The sequence below is a fragment of the Carassius carassius genome, chromosome 14, assembly GCF_963082965.1.
Source record: "Carassius carassius chromosome 14, fCarCar2.1, whole genome shotgun sequence".
Lineage (NCBI taxonomy): Eukaryota > Metazoa > Chordata > Actinopteri > Cypriniformes > Cyprinidae > Carassius > Carassius carassius.
The window spans coordinates 24,901,541-24,924,254 of NC_081768.1; the positions used below are offsets into that span (position 1 = coordinate 24,901,541).

General features: G+C 38.1%; 1 protein-coding gene across 11 annotated transcripts in view; it reads right to left on the reverse strand.

Annotated features, from left to right (window-relative positions):
- Positions 1–22,458, reverse strand: part of LOC132157406 (zinc finger protein 318-like) — a 41,892-nt gene extending 19,434 nt beyond the window's left edge. For all 11 annotated transcript variants that reach the window (XR_009437552.1, XR_009437550.1, XR_009437551.1 and 8 more), the window contains exons 1-3: positions 22,085–22,458; positions 7,674–7,777; positions 2,410–3,061 (exon numbers count right to left, since the gene is read on the reverse strand). Coding sequence is in view for 2 of the 11 variants with exons in the window: in XM_059566754.1 (XP_059422737.1) it covers positions 2,410–3,061; positions 7,674–7,777; positions 22,085–22,255 (927 nt within the window). In the remaining 9 variants the exon portion in view is untranslated. The remainder of the gene's footprint in view (positions 1–2,409; positions 3,062–7,673; positions 7,778–22,084) is intronic.
- Between the last annotated feature and the right edge of the window lie 256 nt (positions 22,459–22,714).

A 22,714-nucleotide genomic window follows, 5' to 3' on the forward strand; every position in this document is an offset into this window, starting at 1 on the left:
ATGCACTTATGTCCTTGTTGACCCAAGCACAGACCCAGACATCCGCCCTCTGGTGTCCGTCTTAAGCACTACAGCCTCAAACAAGCAACTGGATTCACAACGCTTTGCTAAGTTCTCTACCTGGAAGTCATTAACTCGTGCAGTCACTCGCCTCGTTCACATAGCCTGTCATTTCAAGACAGCTCACAGAGAGAACAGAGCATGCAAGGGCTGGCATTACTGCAAAGCTGAATTCACAGTTGAGGAATTAGAGAAAGCGTCAACTGTAATCATCCAAGCAGTTCAACAGGAAGTCTACAGCCAAGAGATAAAGTGCTTTCTAAAACAGGAAAGGATGCCTAAAACTAGCCCTCTCAGAAATCTGGACTCGTTCATTGACGCACACGGTCATCTCAGAGTTGGAGGCCGTCTTCATCATTCAAGTCTCAATCAGAGTGAAAAGACTCCCCTGATTATTCCTGGCCAGCATCACATCGCCACTTTGCTCATCAGACACCACCACGAGCAAATTCATCATCAAGGCCGTTACTTTACTGAGGGGGCGGTCCGTTCAGCTGGCTTTTGGATAGTCGGAGGGAAGAAAAGAGTAAGCAACATCATCCACCAATGCATAACATGCAGAAGGCTCAGAACTCCACTCAGCATCCAGAAAATGGCTAACCTGCCAGCCGATCGTCTCTCAACAGATCCTCCGTTCTCCAGCGTGGGTCTTGATGTGTTCGGCCCATGGAACGTCTCCTCACGCAAGACCAGAAGCGGCTTCGCTCAAAGTAAAAGGTGGGCAGTGATCTTTACGTGCATGAGCATAAGAGCTGTGCACATTGAAGTCATAGAATCCCTCGACACTTCTAGCTTCATCAATGCGCTACGGCGCTTCCTTTCAATACGTGGGCCGGTCAAATACATTCGTTCCGACCGTGGCACAAACTTCATTGGTGCCTGTAAGGAACTGAAGATAGCCTCAAACATTGACAGCACTGCTGTAAAGACTTACCTCTCAGACAAGGGTTGCATATGGTCCTTTAATCCCCCACATGCATCCCATTGGGGTGGATCATGGGAGAGAATGATAGGGCTGGCTAGGAGGATTCTGGACGCAATGTTCATCCAGCTGAAAGACAAGCTCACCCACGAAGTGCTGGTGACTTTCATGGCAGAAGTTGCAGCGATCATCAACGCCAGGCCACTTGTTCCAGTGACTATGGACCCTGATGACTTGTTCATACTTACACCAGCTGCTCTTCTCACACAAAAGACGAACATTGTGCCTGCTCCTGCTGGTGAGTTTGGAGTGGCAGACCTCTACAAGTCCCAGTGGCGGCAGGTTCAGCACCTGTCCAACACCTTCTGGGACCGCTGGAGGAAACAATTCCTCCCGATCCGTAGTGGGGAAGAAAATACTCACGCACTTCATGCGCTTTTCAGCGGTTTGCTCGAGTTTATTTTCATGGTGCTTCAATCGCATCTGTCTACTTCTCATGTCTGACGTAGCATCGTCGGTATGTATACTTTGTTTTGTGAGATTATTCTGGAAGTATTATTCGTTATTTTTGACAATAATTGTAAGTTTGTAGAGTGTAATCTGCCGATGGTTTGAACTCACATCGGCTATGCATATGCTAGCTCTCACGTGTTCATTTGTTACAAGCTGCACGGTAAAGGTGCTATAATGACCAGAATGTAGTTCACATGTATTTCTTTATTAGTGTTAAAATGAGTACAAACAAAAATGCAACTGTAATTGTGCAAATTAGCCTTTATTCATGTGTTATTTGTCATTGCTCTTTTGTGTGTTGCAGTTTCACTATTTTCCTTAACTCCAATAAACCTGTGGAACTAAGAATTAATCTTCAGAGTCTTGGTGTGGGGAAAAAGTTTAGCTGGCCGTCAGGATATTAAGTTAACATATCGAGGACGGCACAATGACTCCTAAGCGATCAAGGTGTTTTGTTGTCGGATGTAACAATGAACATAGCATTTATCATTTACTCCCGACATCTGAGACGCTGAAGACGCAGTGGATTATGTTTGTTTCTGTAGGGAATTTTTTTTTAATGAATCTTTGAATATCACCTTTCCTAATAATGTTGGTAGTTAGCAATGACAAATGCAGCTAAAGTTAACAGTTTAGAGAACACCTCATCACCCCACGGAAGAGAGGGGCGGGGTTAGCAAAGCTCATTAGCATTTAAAGAAACATGCACCGAACATTGTCGCTGTGAACAGAGCTGTTTTTGACAGTAAAATGGGTGTTGTTTTACATTACCATTGAGAAATTGAATCAACTTATGGAAAACGGGCATCCGATGACCCCTTTAAGTGTCTTAAGTTGAGAGTGTCATACATAAAGTGAAGAATAAATATCAGCTTTTGAATTGACTTTCCCAAGACATAATGAGAGGTGGTTACCTGCGCTAGCATGGGAGAATCAGTCTCGGAGGAATCCATTCTTTTCTTCAAAATGGACTTTGCAGGCTGTACAAGCATATCCTGGATTTCTTTACGTCGTCTGGCCTTCTCCAGCTCAGAAAAGTCTTCCTCCCCAACCCTAGATTCACCTGATTTGACTCTACTGTTGACACTGCTGTGGCGACTCCTACTGGAGCCACTGCTGCTGCTGGTACCACTACGACTGGGGCTTTGGCTCCAGCTCCTAGCGTGACTCCATCCTCGGCTTCTCCCCCTGCTACGGCTCCTTTCGCGACTGCGGCTCCGTGGCCGGCTCTTGCTCCTTGCCCTGCTCCTGGCCCTACTCTGTCTGCGACTGGGGCTTCCGCTTCTGCTTCGACTTCTACTGTAGCTCCTCCCACGGGTTCTGCTCTTGCTACGCGCTCGGCTCTTCGCCCATTCAGGACTCCTGCCGCGACTGTAGCTCCGACTCCTGCTGCGGCTGCGCGGGCGACTTTTGCTGCGTCCATAGCCAGGACTGCGGCTCCGCCCCCTGCTCCTGCCACGACTAACACTGCGCCTCCTCGAACCTCTATCACTGTGTCCATCATAACTCGACCTCCGTGGAGAGTAATGGGGCTTTTTATACTGTGATTCCCCAGCAGCATAATCTCTGTCAAAATTAAGAAATTATCACATCATAAATCACAACTGAAGGACAAAGACAAAAAATTGCATATCTAGTGTGTCTATGGGCTCAAGTCAAGTTCAAAATCTCTCCATAATTTCACTTGATAGCTTCAAGTGTTATGGTATAATGTAATAATAATAAAAAAAAAAAAAAAAAAACGCTCATCCCTAAGAATGATGCATGCACCATCAGAGAATACTGCCAATCTTTTGATTTTGAATTTAATCTTGGGCTTTTCTATCAACTGATTCCCAATGGTGACCTCAATACCTAGAGAGTAGGGTGCTGATAGCCAACAAAAATCTGATAAATATGAGGTGAAATATAATTGCTAATGACAATTCATTACAACATTATTTACAAAAAAATACTGCAACAGAAAAAAATAAGACTTTTTTTTTCTTAAATCAACAGAGTGGTCACACTTACCACCATCAGCCTCATTCTCACAATTGCCTTATAAAGGCCTTTTTATTTACAGTCGCGGCAGGGAAAGTAACCTATCGTACAGAAAAACTGCAGATTACATTTCGGCTCTTTTAGAAAAAAACAAACACGACCCCAGGTATTTATTCAATACAGTGGCTAAATTAACGAAAAATAAAGCATCAACAAGTGTTGACATTACCCAACATCACAGCAGTAATGACTTTATTAACTACTTTACTTCTAAAATCAATACTATTAGAGATAAAATTGTAACCATTCAGCCGTCAGCTACAGTATCGCATCAGACAGTGCACTATAGACCCTCTGAGGAACAGTTCCACTCATTCTCTACTATAGGAGAGGAAGAATTGTATAAACTTGTTAAATCATCTAAACCAACAACATGTATGTTAGACCCTATACCATCTAAGCTCCTAAAAGAGGTGCTTCTAGAAGTCATAGATCCTGTTCTGACTATTATTAATTCCTCATAGTCATTAGGATATGTTCTAGGGCTGAAACGATTCCTCGAGTAACTCTATTAAAAAAAAATGATCGAGGAAAATTCCTCTGCCTCGATGCCTCTTTTAATTTATTTGAAATCTCACGTCAGGTTCTTTCGCAATTATTTTTTTAACACGTTTATGTCACCCAAAAAAGGGGAAGGAGACACAAGTGCTGCGTCCAAAATCCCATACGGCAAGGAGTCAGCAGTGTTTTGATTTGAGGGCGCGGGCTAACGTAAAGAGAATGTTGTGGCGTGTGTCCAGTGCAAGATAGAGCTGGCATACCACAACTAGGGCCCTATGATTCCCGCGATGCAGAAAACGCGGAGGGAATCGCGGAATCCAGTCATAAACGGAATTTACAGTTTAACGCGGAATGGCACGGAATTTGCCAAATTTTTAATGAATGAATCAAAAATAGGTCATTGTACTTACATCAAATCACGATATGGGCCAATATCTGTAAATATTAAGCCGGAACAGTCTATTTAAATATGAATCCTGCATGTTCTGCGTGTCTCGGTTAATGCGGTGATTTCAGCGTCTGCTGTCTCACTAAATAAGGCGTAACACATGAACAGCATCTCCAGAACTGCTCTGACAGTCTCTTCATGAGCATTTGACCATTTGATTTGAGTAAAACTAGCGTCACATCACATACACAGAACTGTAAAGGTACATCAGCTCGTCAAAATAAAAGTCCGGTTAAAGACTATTGTTCAGCAGAATGTACATAGCCTACTACTAAAAAATAAAATTAAACATTATTTTAAAGGTTTAAATCACACAACATTTCTTCCATGTTTTATTTTTAATAGTAAATCCCATTTGTTTACCAAAAAGTTAAGTTAATAATCAATAATTAAAAAGATAAACTAAATTAATGTTTTATGTTTTTAATGTGCATCTCAGAAAATGCTTTATTTAAAACCCCAACTGAATGGCACTTAAATGCACTTAATTCATCTGTCAACTTTATTGTCATTGTTCACAGTACAAGTACAGACAGAGAAACAATGGGTAATAATTAAATGTTTAATTTTTAATGTATGCATTGCATTCTATGCATTTAAAAAATAAAATAAAAAAAATTCTAAAAAAGGAAACTTAGTTGTTCATTTTAAGAGACCCGGGAGTCTTATGTTCTCTTGCATAATTAATATTGCACTTTAATTAAGCAAAAACACATTTTATCCGATTACTCGATTAATTGATGGAAGTTTTGGTAGAATACTCGATTACTAAAATATTCGATAGCTACAGCCCTAATATGTTCCCAAAACCTTCAAACTTGCTGTTATTAAGCCTCTCATCAAAAAAAACAACTTGACCCCAAAGAACTAGTTATTTATAGACCGATCTCGAATCTCCCTTTTCTTTCCAAGATTCTAGAAAAGGTAGTATCCTCACAATTATATTCCTTCTTCAAGAACAATGGTATATGTGAGGCTTTCCAGTCAGGATTTAGACTGTATTATAGTACTGAGACTGCTCTCCTTAAGAGAGTTAAAAATCATGTCTCGTGGTTGTATCTCTCTATTAGTGCTATTGGATCTTAGTGCTGCGTTCGACACTATTGACAACAACATTCTTTTGCATAGACTAAAACACCTTGTTGGCATTAATGGAAGTGCATTAGCATTGGTTTAAATTGTACTTATATGACTGCCATCAATTCGTAGCAGTGAATGAAGAGGTATCATATCGATCACAAGTGCAGTATGGAGTACTTCAAGGCTCAGTACTAGGGCCGCTACTCTTCACGCTTTACATGTTACCCTTGGGGGATATCATCAGGAAACATGGTGTTAGCTTTCACTGTTATGCTGATGATACTCGGCTCTATATTTCTTCGCGGCCCGGTGAAACACACCAATTTGAAAAACTAACGGAAAGCATAGTCGATATAAACAACTGGATGAGGAGTAATTTCTTACTGCTAAATTCTGCAAAAAAAACAGAGGTGTTAATTATAGGACCTAAAAACTCTGCATGTAATAACCTAGAACGCTGTCTAAGACTTGATGGCTGCTCCGTCAATTCTTTGTCATCAGTTAGGAACCTAAGTGTGCTATTTGATAGCAATCTTTCCTTAGAAAGCCACATTCTAACATTTGTAAAACGACATTTTTCCATCTCAAAAATATATCTAAATTATGGCCTATGCTCTCAATATCAAATGCAGGTATGTTAATCCATGCATTTATGACCTCAATTGTTACAGATTATTGTAATGCTTTATTGGGTGGTTGTTCTGCACGCTTGGTAAACAAACTCCAGTTAGTCTAAAATGCTAGAGTTCTTACTAGATCCAGGAAGTATGACCATATTAGCCCGGTCCTGTCAACACTGCACTGGCTCCCGATCAACCATCATATAGATTTTAAAATATTGCTTATTACTTATAAAGCCCTGAATGGTTTAGCAACTCAGTATTTGAATGAGCTCTTGTTACATTATAATCCTCCACGTCTACTGCGTTCTCAAAACTCAGGCAATTTGATAATATCTAGAATATCAAAATCAACTGCAGGTGGCAGAACCTTTTCCTATTTGGCGCTAGGGCTGGGTGATATATCTAACGATATGATCATGCACATTTAGTCAATAAATCTGGTTACGTGATTAGCGCTAAATCATCATCACCTGCTTTCAAATGGAGCGGCACTTAATAGACAGAGCCGTAGATCACTGACAAGCTACGCAGTATCACGTTCATTATCGCAGATGAATTGCCTTCAATAATGAACGCGATATTGTGCAGCATGTCAGTGTTCTACGGCTCTGTCTATTAAGTGCCGCTCCATTTGAAAGCAGGTGATGACGATTTAGTGCTTACTATGGAACCAGAACTTGTCTCAGAGGACCACCAGGTCAAGACCACAGGAAACAGATGATTCTTCTACACAATCTGACTTTGCTGCAGTCTGGAATTGAACTACTGGTTTCGTCTGGTCAGAGGAGAACTGGCCCCCCAACTGAGCCTGGTTTCTCCCAAGGTTTTTTTCTCCATTCTGTCACCGATGAAGTTTTGGTTCCTTGCCGCTGTCGCCTCTGGCTTGCTTAGTTGGGGACACTTCATTTACAGCAATAGCGTTGACTTGATTGCAAATGATTGCACAGACACTGTTTAAACTCAACTGAGATGATGACATCACTGAATTCAATGATAAACTGCCTTTAACGGTCATTTTGCTTTATTGACACACAGTTTTCATAATGAATGTTTTGCTTTGATGGAATCTTTTTTTGTTTAAAGTAATATAAAAAAAATGGTGACTTGACTATATATATTTTTTTAAGTAGGCTTGACTTTTTTGGCCAGTCAGAGATGAAAAAAAAAAAAAAACATATGGACAAACTCCAATTTTACACCTTCAAACAATGATTCCATCCATTCTTTTTTAGGATAACAAACATATTTGATATTTTTTAGAACATATTTTTTTCATTTATCATGCATCTCCAAGGAACAAGATGCATGTAACTGTTTGTTTTGTGTGTTGAGAAAGACCTGAAAGTCTGGTAGTGATACCCAGTCAGTTTTACTCAACCATTTCAGCATTGATTTTGTAAATCTGTCCATGTTTTACAGTGTCACAGTGTATTCCAATCATAAAATGAAATATATTGTTATAACACTAGACTGAAACTCTTACCGGACATAGGGTGCTTCGCTTGGATGGGTCAGCTCGTTGCCCACTGTTATGACCAGACTGTGATCAACAGGGATCCCACTACGAGGAGGTGATGGGCTGTAGCTCTGTTAAGGAAAATGGGTACATAACTAACTCATACATGGAACAATACAATCTACAAGTACACTACCAGTCAAAAGTCTTAGGACAGTAAGATTTTTTTTTATGTTTTAAATATAATTCTCTTCTGCTCACCAATCCTGCATTTTTTGATCCAAAATACAGCCAAAGCAGTAATATTGTAAAACCATTTAAAATAACTTCATTCTATTTGAATATAGGCCTATTTTAAAATGTAATTTATTCCTGTAATGACAAAACTGAATTTTCAGCAACACTACTCCAGTCTTCAGTGTAACATGATTCTTCAGAAATCATTCTAATATGCTGATTTGCATCTCAATAATTATTTAATTATTATCATTAATATTTAAAACAGTTGAGTAATATTTCCAGGATTCTTTGATGAATAGAAAGATCCAGAGATGTAGAGCATTTATCTGAAATAGGGCTGTAGCTATCGAATATTTTAGTAATCGAGTATTCTACCAAAAATTCCATCGATTAATCGAGTAATCGGATAAAATGTGTTTTTGCTTAATTACAGTGCAATATTAATTATGCAAGAGAAAATAAGACTCCTGGGTCTTGTGGCGGTCACGGAGGGACGTTCAACATGGACGTTAATAAGCACACATACACACAAACACACACGAGACTGTTTGGTGATACAAGAGTTTATTGTAATTATCGATCAGATAGTGAATGAAATACCTGTAAACTATGTGTATTGTTCCCGTGTAGCGTTTGTCCCATGATTTTTAGAGTCCTGGTAAGAAACAATGGCAGGAATTATTGGTTCCGCTTAGGGTGACAATCTACCATGTATTAATTGAGCGTGGGGGTTTCAGGGGCAACGTGGCCGAGTTGTTGCTGTTATTTCCCATTTAATGTGAACAAATTGATAACATCAAAGTAGATTTATTAAGTAGAACATCATGCCAATAAGTTTCTTTCAGACTCTGTATATTTAAGGGAACATGTGTAAAGTGTTTTCTGTGAGTTTGTCCCTCCACATGTGGTAATGGTGCTGGCCACCAGTATAAATGTGAATGTCTTTTAGAGCTTAGATCGGGCCCAACAAATCAAGCCCGACCCTACCCGAGCACGTTGTGTCCGAGCCCGGCCCGGCCCAACGCGTTCACTGTAATTATGAGCCAGAGCCCGATTTAAACCCAACCATTTTTAATATGTGGGCCGTTATAACCGCAGGTGCTGCTGTGCTAGATCATTTAGGCTGTGCGATGTAGGCTGTCGTAGTTGATCTGTTATTCATTAACTGTACAGGCCAGCTGCTCCCCGGCCATTGACGAATGTGATTCGCGGATTAATTGCACAGTTTAACCATCATAGAGTGAAAGTTTATCATTTGCATGTGTTCATGCGTGTGTTTCATGTGTTCATGCGTTTTTAAGTCCTGTCAGTTTAACAGGGTAGAGAGCGCGCGCGAGAGAGCGTGCGCGCGCGTGAGAGAGAGTGCGAGAGAGAGAGAGAGTGCGTTGGAGAGAGAGAGCGTGCGCACGTGAGAGAGAGCGCGAGAGAGAGAGAGAGAGCGAGCGCGAGATACAGAGAGAGAGAGAGAGCGCGAGCAAGCGAGCCCCGGCCGCACGCTCACCATCTTCAAACAACACGAGCGCTGTCTTGCTCTCTCTCCCTCACGCATATTAATCAATTGACACGATGGTGTCGATGTTTAAATCCTTTACAATGAGAATGTAAGTGTGCTCACCCCATTTTTGTTTGTAAGAAAAAATTCTATTAGATTTCATATCGCAATATATATCACAGAAAAATAAAATATCGCAATGTAATTTTTTCCCAATATTGTGTAGCCCTAATATATATATATGCATGCCGCATTTAATGCACGAGACAAAGCCAACACATATGTTGTCACTCCCCACCACTAGTTTAAAATGTTTCCATACCTCCAATTTTCCTCAAAACTTGCTCAAAGTTAATTCTCCTGTTTAAATTTTTTTCTTTGCTTCTTCAAGCTCCATGTTGCACTTAAGCTACTGAATAGTACAGCACGCACAGCAGGTGTGATGCGTCATGCATGCGAGACTGCGAGTGGACGAGACGCTGCGCATGACACGTGACGTGCTTTATAAAGGGCCCGACCTGACCCGGCCCGAGGATGGTGGCGGGAGTCCGAGCTCGGGCAGAGAATCTAAGCTCTAATGTCTTTGTAATGGAAGGTAGTCTGTGTTTGTTTCTGCAGTTTAGAGTGTGGCCTGAGGCTGGCAGGTATTTTATTCACTCTCTGATCAATAATTACAATAAACTCTTGTATCACCAAACAGTCTCGGTGTTTGTTTGTGCATATTAACGTCCATGTTTAACGTGCGGTCCCTCATTGACCATCACAGGTCTCTTAAAATGAACAACTAAGTTTCCTTTTTTAGAAAAAAAATATTTGTATTTTTTAAATGCATAGAATGCAATGCATACATCAAAAATAAACATTTAATTATTACCCATTGTTTCTCTGTCTGTACTTGTACTGTGAACAATGACAAGAAAGTTGACAGATGAATTAAATGCATTTAAGTGCCATTCAGTTGGGGTTTTAAATAAAGCATTTTCTGAGATGCACATTAAACATTAAACACATAAAACATTAATTTAATTTATCTTTTAATTATTGATTATTAACTTAACTTTTTGGTAAACAAAGGGGATTAACTATTAAATATAAAAAAATGGAAGAAATGTTGTGAAATTAAACCTTAAAAAAAAATATATGTTTTTTTTTTTACTAGTACTAGGCTATGTACATTCTGCTGAACAATAGTCTTTAACCGGACTTTTATTTTGACGGGTTGACGTACCTTTACAGTTCTGTGTATGTGATGTGACGCTAGGGCTGTCGCGGTTAAGAAATTTCCCCTGCGGTAATTAAGGGTGGCTCAATAGCGCGATATGGGGTATTATCGCCGTTTTTTTTTTTTTACATACCTAATTTATCCTGATTTTGCTGCATACAAAGCTCTATTGTTGAGTTATGTAGCATATATTGTTGCTTTTTTAACTGACAGAGAGACACGTTTTAAAACATTTTTGTTTATTGTTAAATGCCAAACAGCAACAAGAACATGCGTTTTTATAATATATATTTTTTTAAGAAATCAAAGAGCCCTGAATATGAATGCAACTCGTTTAATAACACGTTAAGCCTTTTCCTCCCGTAGAAAACCGTTATTAGAAAATGCTTAATGTGGCTTAATGTACTAAGACAGTGATTTTTAAAAACCAAACTCACTAAACATTATACTAATAAAGTAGTATACGATGTACAAAAAACCAAACAAAAAAAACAGATGATCCCTGAATATGAATTCAACGCGTTTAATAACACGTTAAGCCTGGTTTTCTATGAGAGGAAAAGGCTTAACGTGTTATTAAACGCGTTGAATTCATATTCAGGGATCATATGATTTTTTGTAGATAATATACTTTATTAATATGATGTTTAGTGAGTTTGGTCTGTTAATATCACTGTATTGTATTAAACCATGTTAAGCGTTAGAATGTCCCGATGACCTCAAATTAGATGTATTGCCGCGTAACAGGAACCACATTTTGCATATCGGCTCATCTATATTCGCTGGCTCGTCCTTTTCATTGGGTTGAAAGCCAAAATGTTCCCAATGCCTGGCGCCAGCCTGGCTGGATTTAAATTATTTACGACACTCTGGACAAGAAATTCCACAGTCACGTGAGCAGCCTCAAAGGAGAAACGAAACACCCACATTCCTAAACACACACACAAACTTTTCTTTACGCTCTTTATGTAAGTCCTTAAAGGTCCTATGACATGAAAATTTCACTTTGTAAGGTTTTTTTAACATTAATATGAGTTCCCCTAGCCTGTATATGGTCCCCAAGTTTCTAGAAATTTTAATCGGTGCAAATCGAGATTTTGCTATCTTTCTCTGCCTTTGAGAAAATGGAAGCTCAAACGGTCTGATCTGGAATCTCCTCTTTGTGACGTTGTAAAGAGAAATGTTACCTCCCCTTTCTCTGCTTTGCCCGCCCAAATATTTACATATCACACATCGCGAGTATATCTGCACTCTTGCCCAAACTGCCGTTACAATGAATGACGCTGTTATGCTGCACAACAAAGCTCTTACTGTATTCATGTGTTTGCTGTTAGTTGTGGTGAAAGCATTTTGTGAGAGAAAACGTGTTGCAATAATGACGAGATCACTGCATTCACGCGATAAACAGACTCTGTCTACTCAATGCTCATCACTGCAGCCTTTCATGTGATGAGAAAAGATCGAAAAAATATAATCAACAAAACCACGATTCGTTAATCTCGACAGCTGTAATAATAAATATATATATATATATATATATATATATATATATATATATATATATATATTTAAGAGGGGTCCACATGTAATACACATTTCAAATGCAAGGATGTCAGCCAATCACAACAGTTGTTTACTCTGAGCCTCACAGCAGACACGCACCTTCAAAAAGAGCATTCAAGCCAGAGGGCAAATATCAGGAAATAAAAATGCTTTCTATTTCTAAATTTTAAATGTAAAAATCATACTAACAAAATAAGTACACCTAAGGAAACATTAAAAAGCATTTAAAGAAAAGGAAATAATCCATGTCATGGGACCTTTAACAAGATGTTTTTTTTGATAGGTTTGTGTGTTGCATAGAATGGTTAATCCTGTTATGCGAGGATTATAAATTGCTGTCTTGTAAATTGGAAATGCTTCTCCTAATTTAATGTTCTCAAATAAGAGTCATGATTCTGTAACCCTACTCCTGACCAGCTCATAAAACTTTATGATCCCACTGGGAAACAGGACAGGAAAAATTCCGCTAACGGGTACCTTTTCTCAATGTATTCTAAATGTATTGAGTATTGTTTTTTGGTGCATTAGATGTTTTCCATAATCAAAAATTGGAGTATCTACAATTTTATCGTGTGTTAATCAAACTTTAAATATGTGTAATTCTGCATATGAATGTAACGTCGTGTTTCTATCAGTTATATGTGTCATTTTTGGTACCTGTGGAATCGTCATGTTGTGACCAAACTGTCCACCTATAGGAAAGGTTTGTAAAATGTATTAATCTGGAATTACGAACTTTCTAGAATATCACTGCTGAAATCTGATTAAGCCAGAACTAGAGTGGGTGTTTCCCCAGAGACAAAGGAACTTTTTCCTGCTTCAGATCGCGGACGTTCATTGGTCGTTCGCGCAAACAGAGGTGTGAACCAGTCACTCCATAAGTAGAACTCACCCAGGAAGTGCCTTTTTTTCTGTCTTGTCCTTCTTGCTCTTGGTCCCCGCTTGTTCCGCTCTTCTATCGCCGTTGATCTCAGCACGGCGGCTGAGAGAACAGCCGTTCTCATGGCTCCTTCGGGAGCGTTCATCTCCATTGTTTTCATTTCTTTTACAAACTAAGTTTCTCTCTACACGAGGAAGACGAATTCTGAATCATTACGTTTGTTGGACCTTTCAAATATCGGGCGATTCCGCAACAGCCCCGGAAGACACGAAAGAACACGCCTAGCTACAAAGGACCACGCTCACACGCACGCTGGTCTGGCGAGTCACAAAGAGACCACATGCAAGTATCATTCTCTATGGAGATTTAATATATTCATGATTGCCTCTGTCTAAACACTCACATCACGAGTCAATGAAATGTCTGATCTTTGGCTAAAAGCTCTTTACTTTTTAGTAACCGAAATTTCATAATGATAGGATAATGTTTTCATGGCCAGAGAATATTTTTCCTTGAATTATAAGAAGTTATAACTTTATTGAAAGTTGATAAGTTAATCTTACGGCCGTTTGCTGGACAAACCACTGTTTGATTTGCGGTAATTTACAGTAAGAGATATCACCATAATTGATATGAAGAATGGAATATTGACATATTAATGAGTAAATTACAGTGCCTTGTAATGAGTTATTGATATATACAATTGACCTATTTTTCATCTTCAATAATTTTAATGTAACTGTCATATGAGATATATATATTAATCATATTCCTGATTAATTATTAAAATTCCCTATATATCATTTGAGTTAATTATAATGTACAACCCAGTGCGGGTACAAAGACAATTATGCATGTTAGAAATATTTGTATTTCTGAACTTTCTATTCATCGAAGAAACCTAAAAATATATACACTTGGACGTTTTCAACAATGATAAATGATTTTTTTTTTTTTTTTTTGAGCAGCAAATCAGAATATCTGAAAGATCATTTGACAGGAGAAATTATGCTAAAATTCAGCTTTGAAATCGCAGGAATATAGCCTTACAAAAATAACCTACAGGAATCCTGCAGGATTTTTATTTTTTCTGCAGGTATCCTGCAGGAATTATAAAAATCCTGCAGGATTTTTCACTTGTACTGCACAGCGGTCCTGCAGGAATTATAAAATCCTGCAAGATTTTTTTTTTTTTAAATCTGCAGGAATTATAAAATCCTGCAGGATTTTTTTTAAATCTGCAGGAATTATAAAATCCTGCAGGATTTTTCACCTGTACTGCACAGCAGTCCTGCAGAAATTATAAAATCCTGCAGGATTTTTTTTAAATCTGCAGGAATTATAAAATCCTGCAGGATTTTTCACTTGTACTGCACAGCAGTCCTGCAGGAATTATACAGTCCTGCAGGATTTTTCACTTGTGTTGCATGTTTCTGTTGTACTGAAGGGTTCATTCTAGAACATGTAGGAATGTCCTACACATACTGCTGCACATACTGCGCTGTACAGCACAAGTGAAAAATCATACAGGAATTAAAAAAAAAAATTCCTGCAGGACTGCCATGCACCTCACGCAGAAACAAAATGTTTGCTTACAGGAGTTTTCCCTGTAAATGAAAAATAAGTCAAAAAATAAATATAAAAAACCCTACAGGTTTTGGATTCAGGATAGGTTATGTCTAGACTAGAGAATAAAACTCTGATAGTTGCTGTAGTTTTATTCATACAATTTTTATTTAATTAGATTCAAGTACATTTCATGGAACTATATATTATGCTCTGGCTGTTGGCAGCAATGAGACAAAACAATGAGTCTTAACAAGTAAATAAAAAAAATTAAGAGTAAGAATAAATAGGCAATTATATAAAAAAAACATTTCTCTAAATCATTTCAAAATTATACATTTCTGCAAACTTCAATGACATGTCAACATTCAAGAGATATGAGTCTGTATACTGTAAATGTTTACCTTTTATAACATGAAGATGCAGCTATTTTGTTTTTTAATCCAACTCCCATCTATTTGATTGGATGCAAAAAAAAATATTTGCAAGACCTGGTAGGTCCTTGAGGTAGACACAGGTTGAATGTATGTCTGTGCATTTGATAAGTTCAACTGAGTCAATCCCTCTTTCTTTTAAAATGCTTGTTGCTGTTATCCCTGATTCTCTGTCTTTGCTGATGTCATCACTTGTTGTTTTCATAACATCAATAAAGGCATGACCCTCTCCTTGCGCATTGCCTACGTCTATAAATGATCGTACTAATGCTATAGACCCATGTTTGGTTTGAACTACATGGTTGATTCTTTTAGATAAAGATTTAGCTCCTTTTGAATGAATTCGCTTGCCATTAACCACAGCCCTAGAATAAAAACTGAAAGCTTTATTTGCACTAAAACCTGACTCTTGAAGGATATGAGACTCATTTTGGGATTTTGGGATTGGCTGTCGTACATGTGGGCATACAAGAAACATCACGTTAGAACTACCAATACACTTTGTCACAATATTGGTGCCTCCCAACATTTTTTCAACAAAGCTTTTGCTTTGCTGTGTTTGTTCAACATTGAATACAGCAGCAATGAGTCGTGGAACATATTGGTAAAGGTTAACAATTTGTTCTGCTACAGCTTGTGTGCCATGAAAGAGTTTCTGAAGGTGTCCATTCTGGGACTCATAAGAATGCACTGTGACTCCATAAAGGACCCCAATTTTTCACAGATGCTGCTGCATGTACAAGTATGTGGACATTATAAGACAGACTTAGACTGTACTAGAAGTAGTAAATGGTCAAGATATTGTCTAGGTAAAATGCCGAACAAACAGGGAAGGCTGTAAAATAAGAGAAAGTGTCTGTATTCCGAAGCTTTCCAATATTTACGCAAAGAAATTGAACAGGGTGGTCTTGTTATACTTGTAGGTGGTTTAATGGCAAGTAACCTTCTTTCAATCTGCTCGATTTCTCTTCCAATGTACCAATGCTCTGTATGGTATTTGGAGTCAAACCATAGGGTAGTCAGCTGGCGACAAACACCAAGTAATATGCCATGCATGTAATCATATGCAAATCCAGAAACCATATTAAAAAACATCAGCAGCATTAGAGGAGATGGACCTTTTACACCATTTATGCATGTTCCAGAACCAACAGCTTGCTGAGCATCTTTAGTGTGTTTTCTGTGTGATCTCAGCTCTGGCCCTGTTGACTGCAAAGGATACACCTTGTAAACCCATTACCCTTTTCCACAACTTCACCCTTTTGATAACACCAGTTACAACCATGCTCTCCATTAAATTGCTTGACATTCTGTACAGCACAACGAGCCACTGAATCACAAATGCAAAGCAAACTGTATACATGGACTACTGCTTTTTCACCTTTCCACTGACAAGGTAACCCTTGGTTTTCAAGACTACGCAATTCATCAACAAATGATTGCAGAAACGAGTTCATTTCTGGCTTTTTTGGCCCAAACCACAAACCGCCAAGAATGACATGCTTTGCCCTCAGATTAGGGGGGAGCTCATTGATTGTGACTTGAAGAGGCCAGATATGAAAAGGAGAAGATTGGAAAATTGGAAGACCATCAACATTCCAGGACACTGAAATATTCGCCAATTTTGGGTCATTTAGTGCATCAATCGATTTGTACATAGTGCCATCAAATATGTCTTCAACATTTTGCGAGTTGCGCTTTGTCCTTGACCATTTGTAATTCAAAGACTGACAAAAACCTGTATCTTGAAATTTACCTCTTAATTGATCTGAAATAGATAACTTGATAAAGACAGAGCCAGATTTGATTAAGTTTTCCATGTCCCCTGGGGTACCATTGCATGAAGCACAATGGGTGGGGATTTCACTACCAAAGAAATATTGGCAGGATGGGCAAATACACTGGACTTCAAAAGTGTCACAGTGAAAGGATTTCATGAACTTGTATAAGCTATCTGGAACACCATTGGTTGAATCAGGACAGTGGAGATTGATAAGATCTAACAAGTCACTCAAAGCCACTTTGGATGTGGTATGCCTGAGGCTGTAGGCAAGTATGCACAGCAGAGATTCTTCATTAGTGATTTTGGCATTTGGATATATTTTTTCCTCACTGGCACACTCCTCTCTTTCTTCTGTGCTTCCTTCACAAACTGCACTGTGGTTTCTGACAATCTAGAAAGTAAATATTGCACTAATTACAAGCTGACACATAAAGAAGTGTGAGCTTTGAAAAAAAGCATGAGGCTATAGACTAGATACATATTTCTAAACTTTATTCTCACATGAGTCTGTGGAAAGTTCTCATCAGCTGTGCAAAAAACATCACCCTCGTCATCAGCAGAAAAGCCTTCCTGTCAGAAATCGTGCATTTATTGCACATTAAAACAAAATCCATATGAACACCGATATTTACAAATGTATGCAAAAAGCATTGGATTAAAAAAAATATCAGAAATTCATTCTCGCATCAGCATCTGAAAAGTTTCCATCAGCATCACTGATGACCTCATTCTCTTCATCAGTAGAAAAGTTTCCCTGTGAGACATGTACAGGTACTTGGACCTCTAGTTTTATGCATGTACTTAAATTTTGTAAATGTTCTGGCTGATAAAGGATCAAAGAATTGCCAACATTATGACAACAAGGAAGCACAATTCTAAAGAAGATTAACTTTGAAAAATAAAAATAAAAAAGCCTATTCTCACATGAGCATCAGGGCAGTTCCTGTCAGATTTTCTGATATTGTCACCACTGTCATCATTGGAAATGTTTTCCTATAAGTATGAAATTATCAACATACAGGAGCATGTTAGACATGGTTTCTTGAATACAACAAATGGCCATGAATTTATCACTGAAAATGTTTTTTAGGCCAACATTAAAACCTGAATTACTTCAACTATATCGGGAATAAGCCATGTCTTGTATGATCTTCTCTTTTTTGCTCCTGAAGAAGAAAAAAGAGCAGATTTCTTGCTTATTTGATTAATGTAAGTCAATATGTAATTGTACAATAATAAACAAATTGCCTAAAATACAGTTATTTGCATTCAGCAACCTATTATATTCTGTGTCCATCCCCTTTTTGTAGCTGCAGGAACAGGTGCCTCTTCATTTAAGTACACTTTATACTCCATATCCTTCAAAAAGAAACACGTTAGTGTTATTTCTTTGTAAATATAATAAAGAATATATGTTTTGCATTACCCGAATAGCTTAATCCAAATGAGAACATTTCCTAAAAATTACTACAATAAAAAGAATCTGGGTAACGTTATTTGACAAAATTGACTTATTTTATGTTAGAAGGCTTTTTTTTTTAAAGAAAAGAAAAGTTTGGTCGTAAAAGTCTTAGTGTTGTCTTTCACCCTGAAAAAGAAGCTCGTGTAATTTACATAAAACCGGTAATTTCATCTTTTCACTAAGGTGACGTGTTTCATTGACGCCCACTTGCTTCGCGTAGCCTATTCACGTGACATCATTGCACGTCATTCATCAACTGTCACTTTGTATCGTGAAGGTAAGTCCGCCTTTTATTATATAATTATATCGTTATAATGCTTTAAATTACTGTTTTTTTTATAAATTTCTAAAATAATGTGTATTTGTAACACTAAAACATATGAAGATGTTTTTCTTTTCTTTCTTTTTTTTTTTGCTGTCGATGATACATATAGGACAATGTATTATATTATAGCCTATAACTACCATATACCGCCTATATAAAAACTTTTTTTAATAAATGACTATAAAAAGTAAGCCTTAACTATTGCTAACAAAAAACATTACTTTTTTTGCTAATACTTGATATCACTGTACCTTTTTGTTACCTTAGATTAGAAATAAATTATCTGCAGCGGACGAGACTGTGAGTCGCTGGCTGGCCTGGTCACGTTAAAGGTAACACTGTTGTCATGGATACAATCAGCTGAAGGCAACAGATGAATGTGAATGATGAGACTTTATATATATATACATTATTCATGAATAAATGTATTCATGTTCGTTCAATTGTATGTATGTATGTATATATATATATATATATATATATATATATATATATATATATATATATATATATGTATATGTATATATATATATATGAATGTGTGTATGTATGTATATATATATATATATATATATATATATATATACATTATTCATGAATAAATGTATTCATGTTCGTTCAATTGTATGTATGTAAATGTGTATGCATGTATTTATTTATTTATTTATTTAGACAATGAGCAAAACATGGGTTCTGGTGGAATGGAGGGAGGAGCCTCCCACCTATGATATTGTCCCTATAAAGGACATACTAAAAAAAAAGTTTGAACCTGGAGATGTTGTGGATGTGGCTTATGAAGAGGAAAGTTCCCCAGACACAGTTATAGATATTGATGGTAAAAGTTCAGCAAACAAGACTTACTCATGATATAGAAGATATGTATTTCCTACTTTATTTTTGTCCCTTCAGAAAGCAAAGATACCCTCAGGATGAGGATGTTTAGGCTAGAGGGGAAAAGAAAAAATCAGCCATGTTTGCAAAATGATGCAAAAAGATGATGAAAAAAAAAACGTACACTCCAACTCAGTCCCCATCTCACTCCAAAACGTTGTCATCATCTGATCAAGAGCCTCCAGTCAAACATCAAGTAATACCTACATCTTTTAAATGGCTACTCTTATTTTTCATTATGCTTATTTAAATCACAAATATTAATGACACCTATATGACACTAATGACACTAATATTGTGTGTCCATCTTTAGGTCATCCACCGAAAGGACAGTATGTTAATGCAAGAGATTAACAGCATGGAGAGTCAAGCTGGAGGGCATTCAGGCCGAGAAACTCAACTTGAGAGAGAAATTCTCAAATTAAATAAAGAAAATGAGAATCTAAGAGCACTTAATATAGCTCTGCAACAAGGTATTCTTTTTCCTTCATGTATTTCTGTCTATCCATCTATATATTAATTTATCAGTCAGTGTGGTTGTCTGTTAGTAATCATTTATTTTGTATTTTTTTAAGAAATTCTTCCAATGCTCAAGTGCAGCATGAACCAGGACACTCTTGTTGCCCAACAACCACAAGTTGCTCAACAACCACAAGATTCAAGTCAGAAGAATCCCCCTGAAAAGGTGAATACAAATATATTAGTTTGTTTATATAGCCTATATTCACGTAAAGTGTTGTGCAGAAGTCGTAGAAGGCATGTTAACTTCATGTTTCATTTTACTTTTGTAACAAAATACACATTTGGTATGATCACCCCCTTGACTATAAAACAGCTGGCTCACTAAACCAAAATATATCACTTTTTTGTTGAAGAATCTAACAAGCCTAACACTTTTGCACAGTATGTAGTCAAAGTTATATGCTTTTAGATACAGTGTCCCTAACTTTTTTTCTTGACAGACACAGGGGCTAGGAATTAGTTCAGCTGTCCTGACAAGTTGTGGACGGGGGGGCACATCATGTTCTGCCATGGTGAAAGATCTGGCAGTGGCAGTGTTTGGGAGAGAGACACTGGCCTCACATGGGCTGTCTGGAAGGGCTGGCAATGCTAACACAGGCTCTATGGCAAAGCCAGCTCTTGACCAGGACAAAGTTGTGCTGATCTTAGGTGAGAAAAATGTCCTGCTTTTTTTCTTTACGCAAACATGATGTTGCAGTTATAGTGCAAAATTGTAATAATGTTATCTCATATGATAAGTGGAATTGCATTTACAGACACAGTACAAAAAAAGTTCCCTGATGCTCCAAAAAAGTTCATCAGGGCAGCACTAAGAGAAAAGTTAAATGATGAGCACAAGTTATGAGTAAGGCAATAATTTGTCATACACACAAGCACATACTCATGCTCTCCCTCTCTCTCTCTCTCACACACACGCTCATGCTCTCCCTCTCTCTCTCTCTCTCTCTCTCTCTCTCTCTCTCTCTCACACACGCTCATGCTCTCCCTCTCTCTCTCTCTCTCTCTCTCTCACACACGCTCATGCTTTCTCTCTCTCTCTCTCTCTCTCTCTCTCTCACACACACACACGTTAATGATCTCTCTTTCTCTATCTCTCACACACACACAAACATGCTCATGCTCTCTCTCACACACACACACAAACACACTCATGCTCTCTCCCTCTCTCTCACACACACACACTCATGCTCTCTCTCTCTCTCACACATTTTTAAATTTCTGTTTTTTTCTTGTTTTTCAGGAAAACAGTGTAGAGGCTTCATTTAACGGATCAGAGTAACATTTGGCTGTGAATTGGTCTCTGATTCGCTCTGCTCTTACAGTTTCAATAAATACAATAAATAATTTGTGAAAATACATTATTTGTTGTGAAGTTATTCCCCCTGCATTAATCCTACAGAAGACATAAGAAGACCTGTATAATTGCATATATATCCACAACAGTCCTGCAGGAACTTTGAATATTATATTTTAAAACCCTGCAGGGATATAATTCCTGCAGGTATTCCTTCATACAATTCCTGCAGGTATTCCTTCAGGAAAATGAGCTGAAAATCCTGTAGGAAATCCTGTAGGAAATCTGCATAATATTCCTGCAGGATTCCTGTAGGTTATTTTTGTAAGGGAATTACAAAAAAAATAGAAAGCAGTTATTTTAAATAGTAAACATATTTCACAAATTACTGCTTTTGCTATATTTTGGACTTTGGACGCGAGCAGAAGAGAATTCTTAAAAATATTGCTGTTCAACTTCAAAAACTTTGTAATGGTAAAAACTTTTTACTGGTAAATTAGTGTAAGACCAAGGTATTTTTTTATTCGAGTACATAACATTGCAACAAGTAGGTAACGTTACTGGAATGAGAAGATAATGCATAGTACTTTAATACCATTTTCACATGGAATGGTATTTACGTGGTAATCCAAAGAATAACGCGGTATTACCGTAATATAAGTCCGATGGTAAAACCACTTCCACTTGTTATGATTGTGTACCACAGTGTGTTATTGAATCGCTGCATGTAGCCGTGTAATGCGGTGTTTTTGTTTGCTTCATACCCCGTATCCTCGCGGTCTCCCTCCTCGGTATTCATCGGCTGGTGAGTACCTCCTCCGAGGGGACGGCCGGCGGTACGGGTCCGAGGGAGGGCCTGGTCCAGGACGGGAGCCGAAGCCACGCGACGGCGGGGGATGATAGCCGCCTCTGTGCGGCCTAGAACCGCGGTACATGACGACGCGTAGCCGCTGTTCCTGCGTCGGTGTCGAGTCGTTATTATCCTGGGTGCAGGATGGCGATTATCCCAGCAACAGATAACTACGAATCCCAAAAATTAAATATGAATGAGAGCGTATTCATTACACACAAATGGCTCTGTCGGCGCTCGCTTCCTGTGCCGCCATTGGCCCAATTTCACCGGAGATGACATCAAGCCAAGAACAGCCAATCGAACGCAGTGAAACAGTGTCGATTTGTTTACCGAGTCTCCTAAATACAGTAAGAAATCGAAACACTATTTCTATGCTACAGTGAATATTACTGTAAGATTAGGAATTGTAAATGCAGCAATTTATTGTCAGTTACATTAACTTGAACGTTGCAGATATGTATGGAAGATCTTGACTGTCATGCAAAAAAATAAAGCGCGGAAAACCACTGAACACAATCTCGGGCCAGTTGTGAACTTGTTT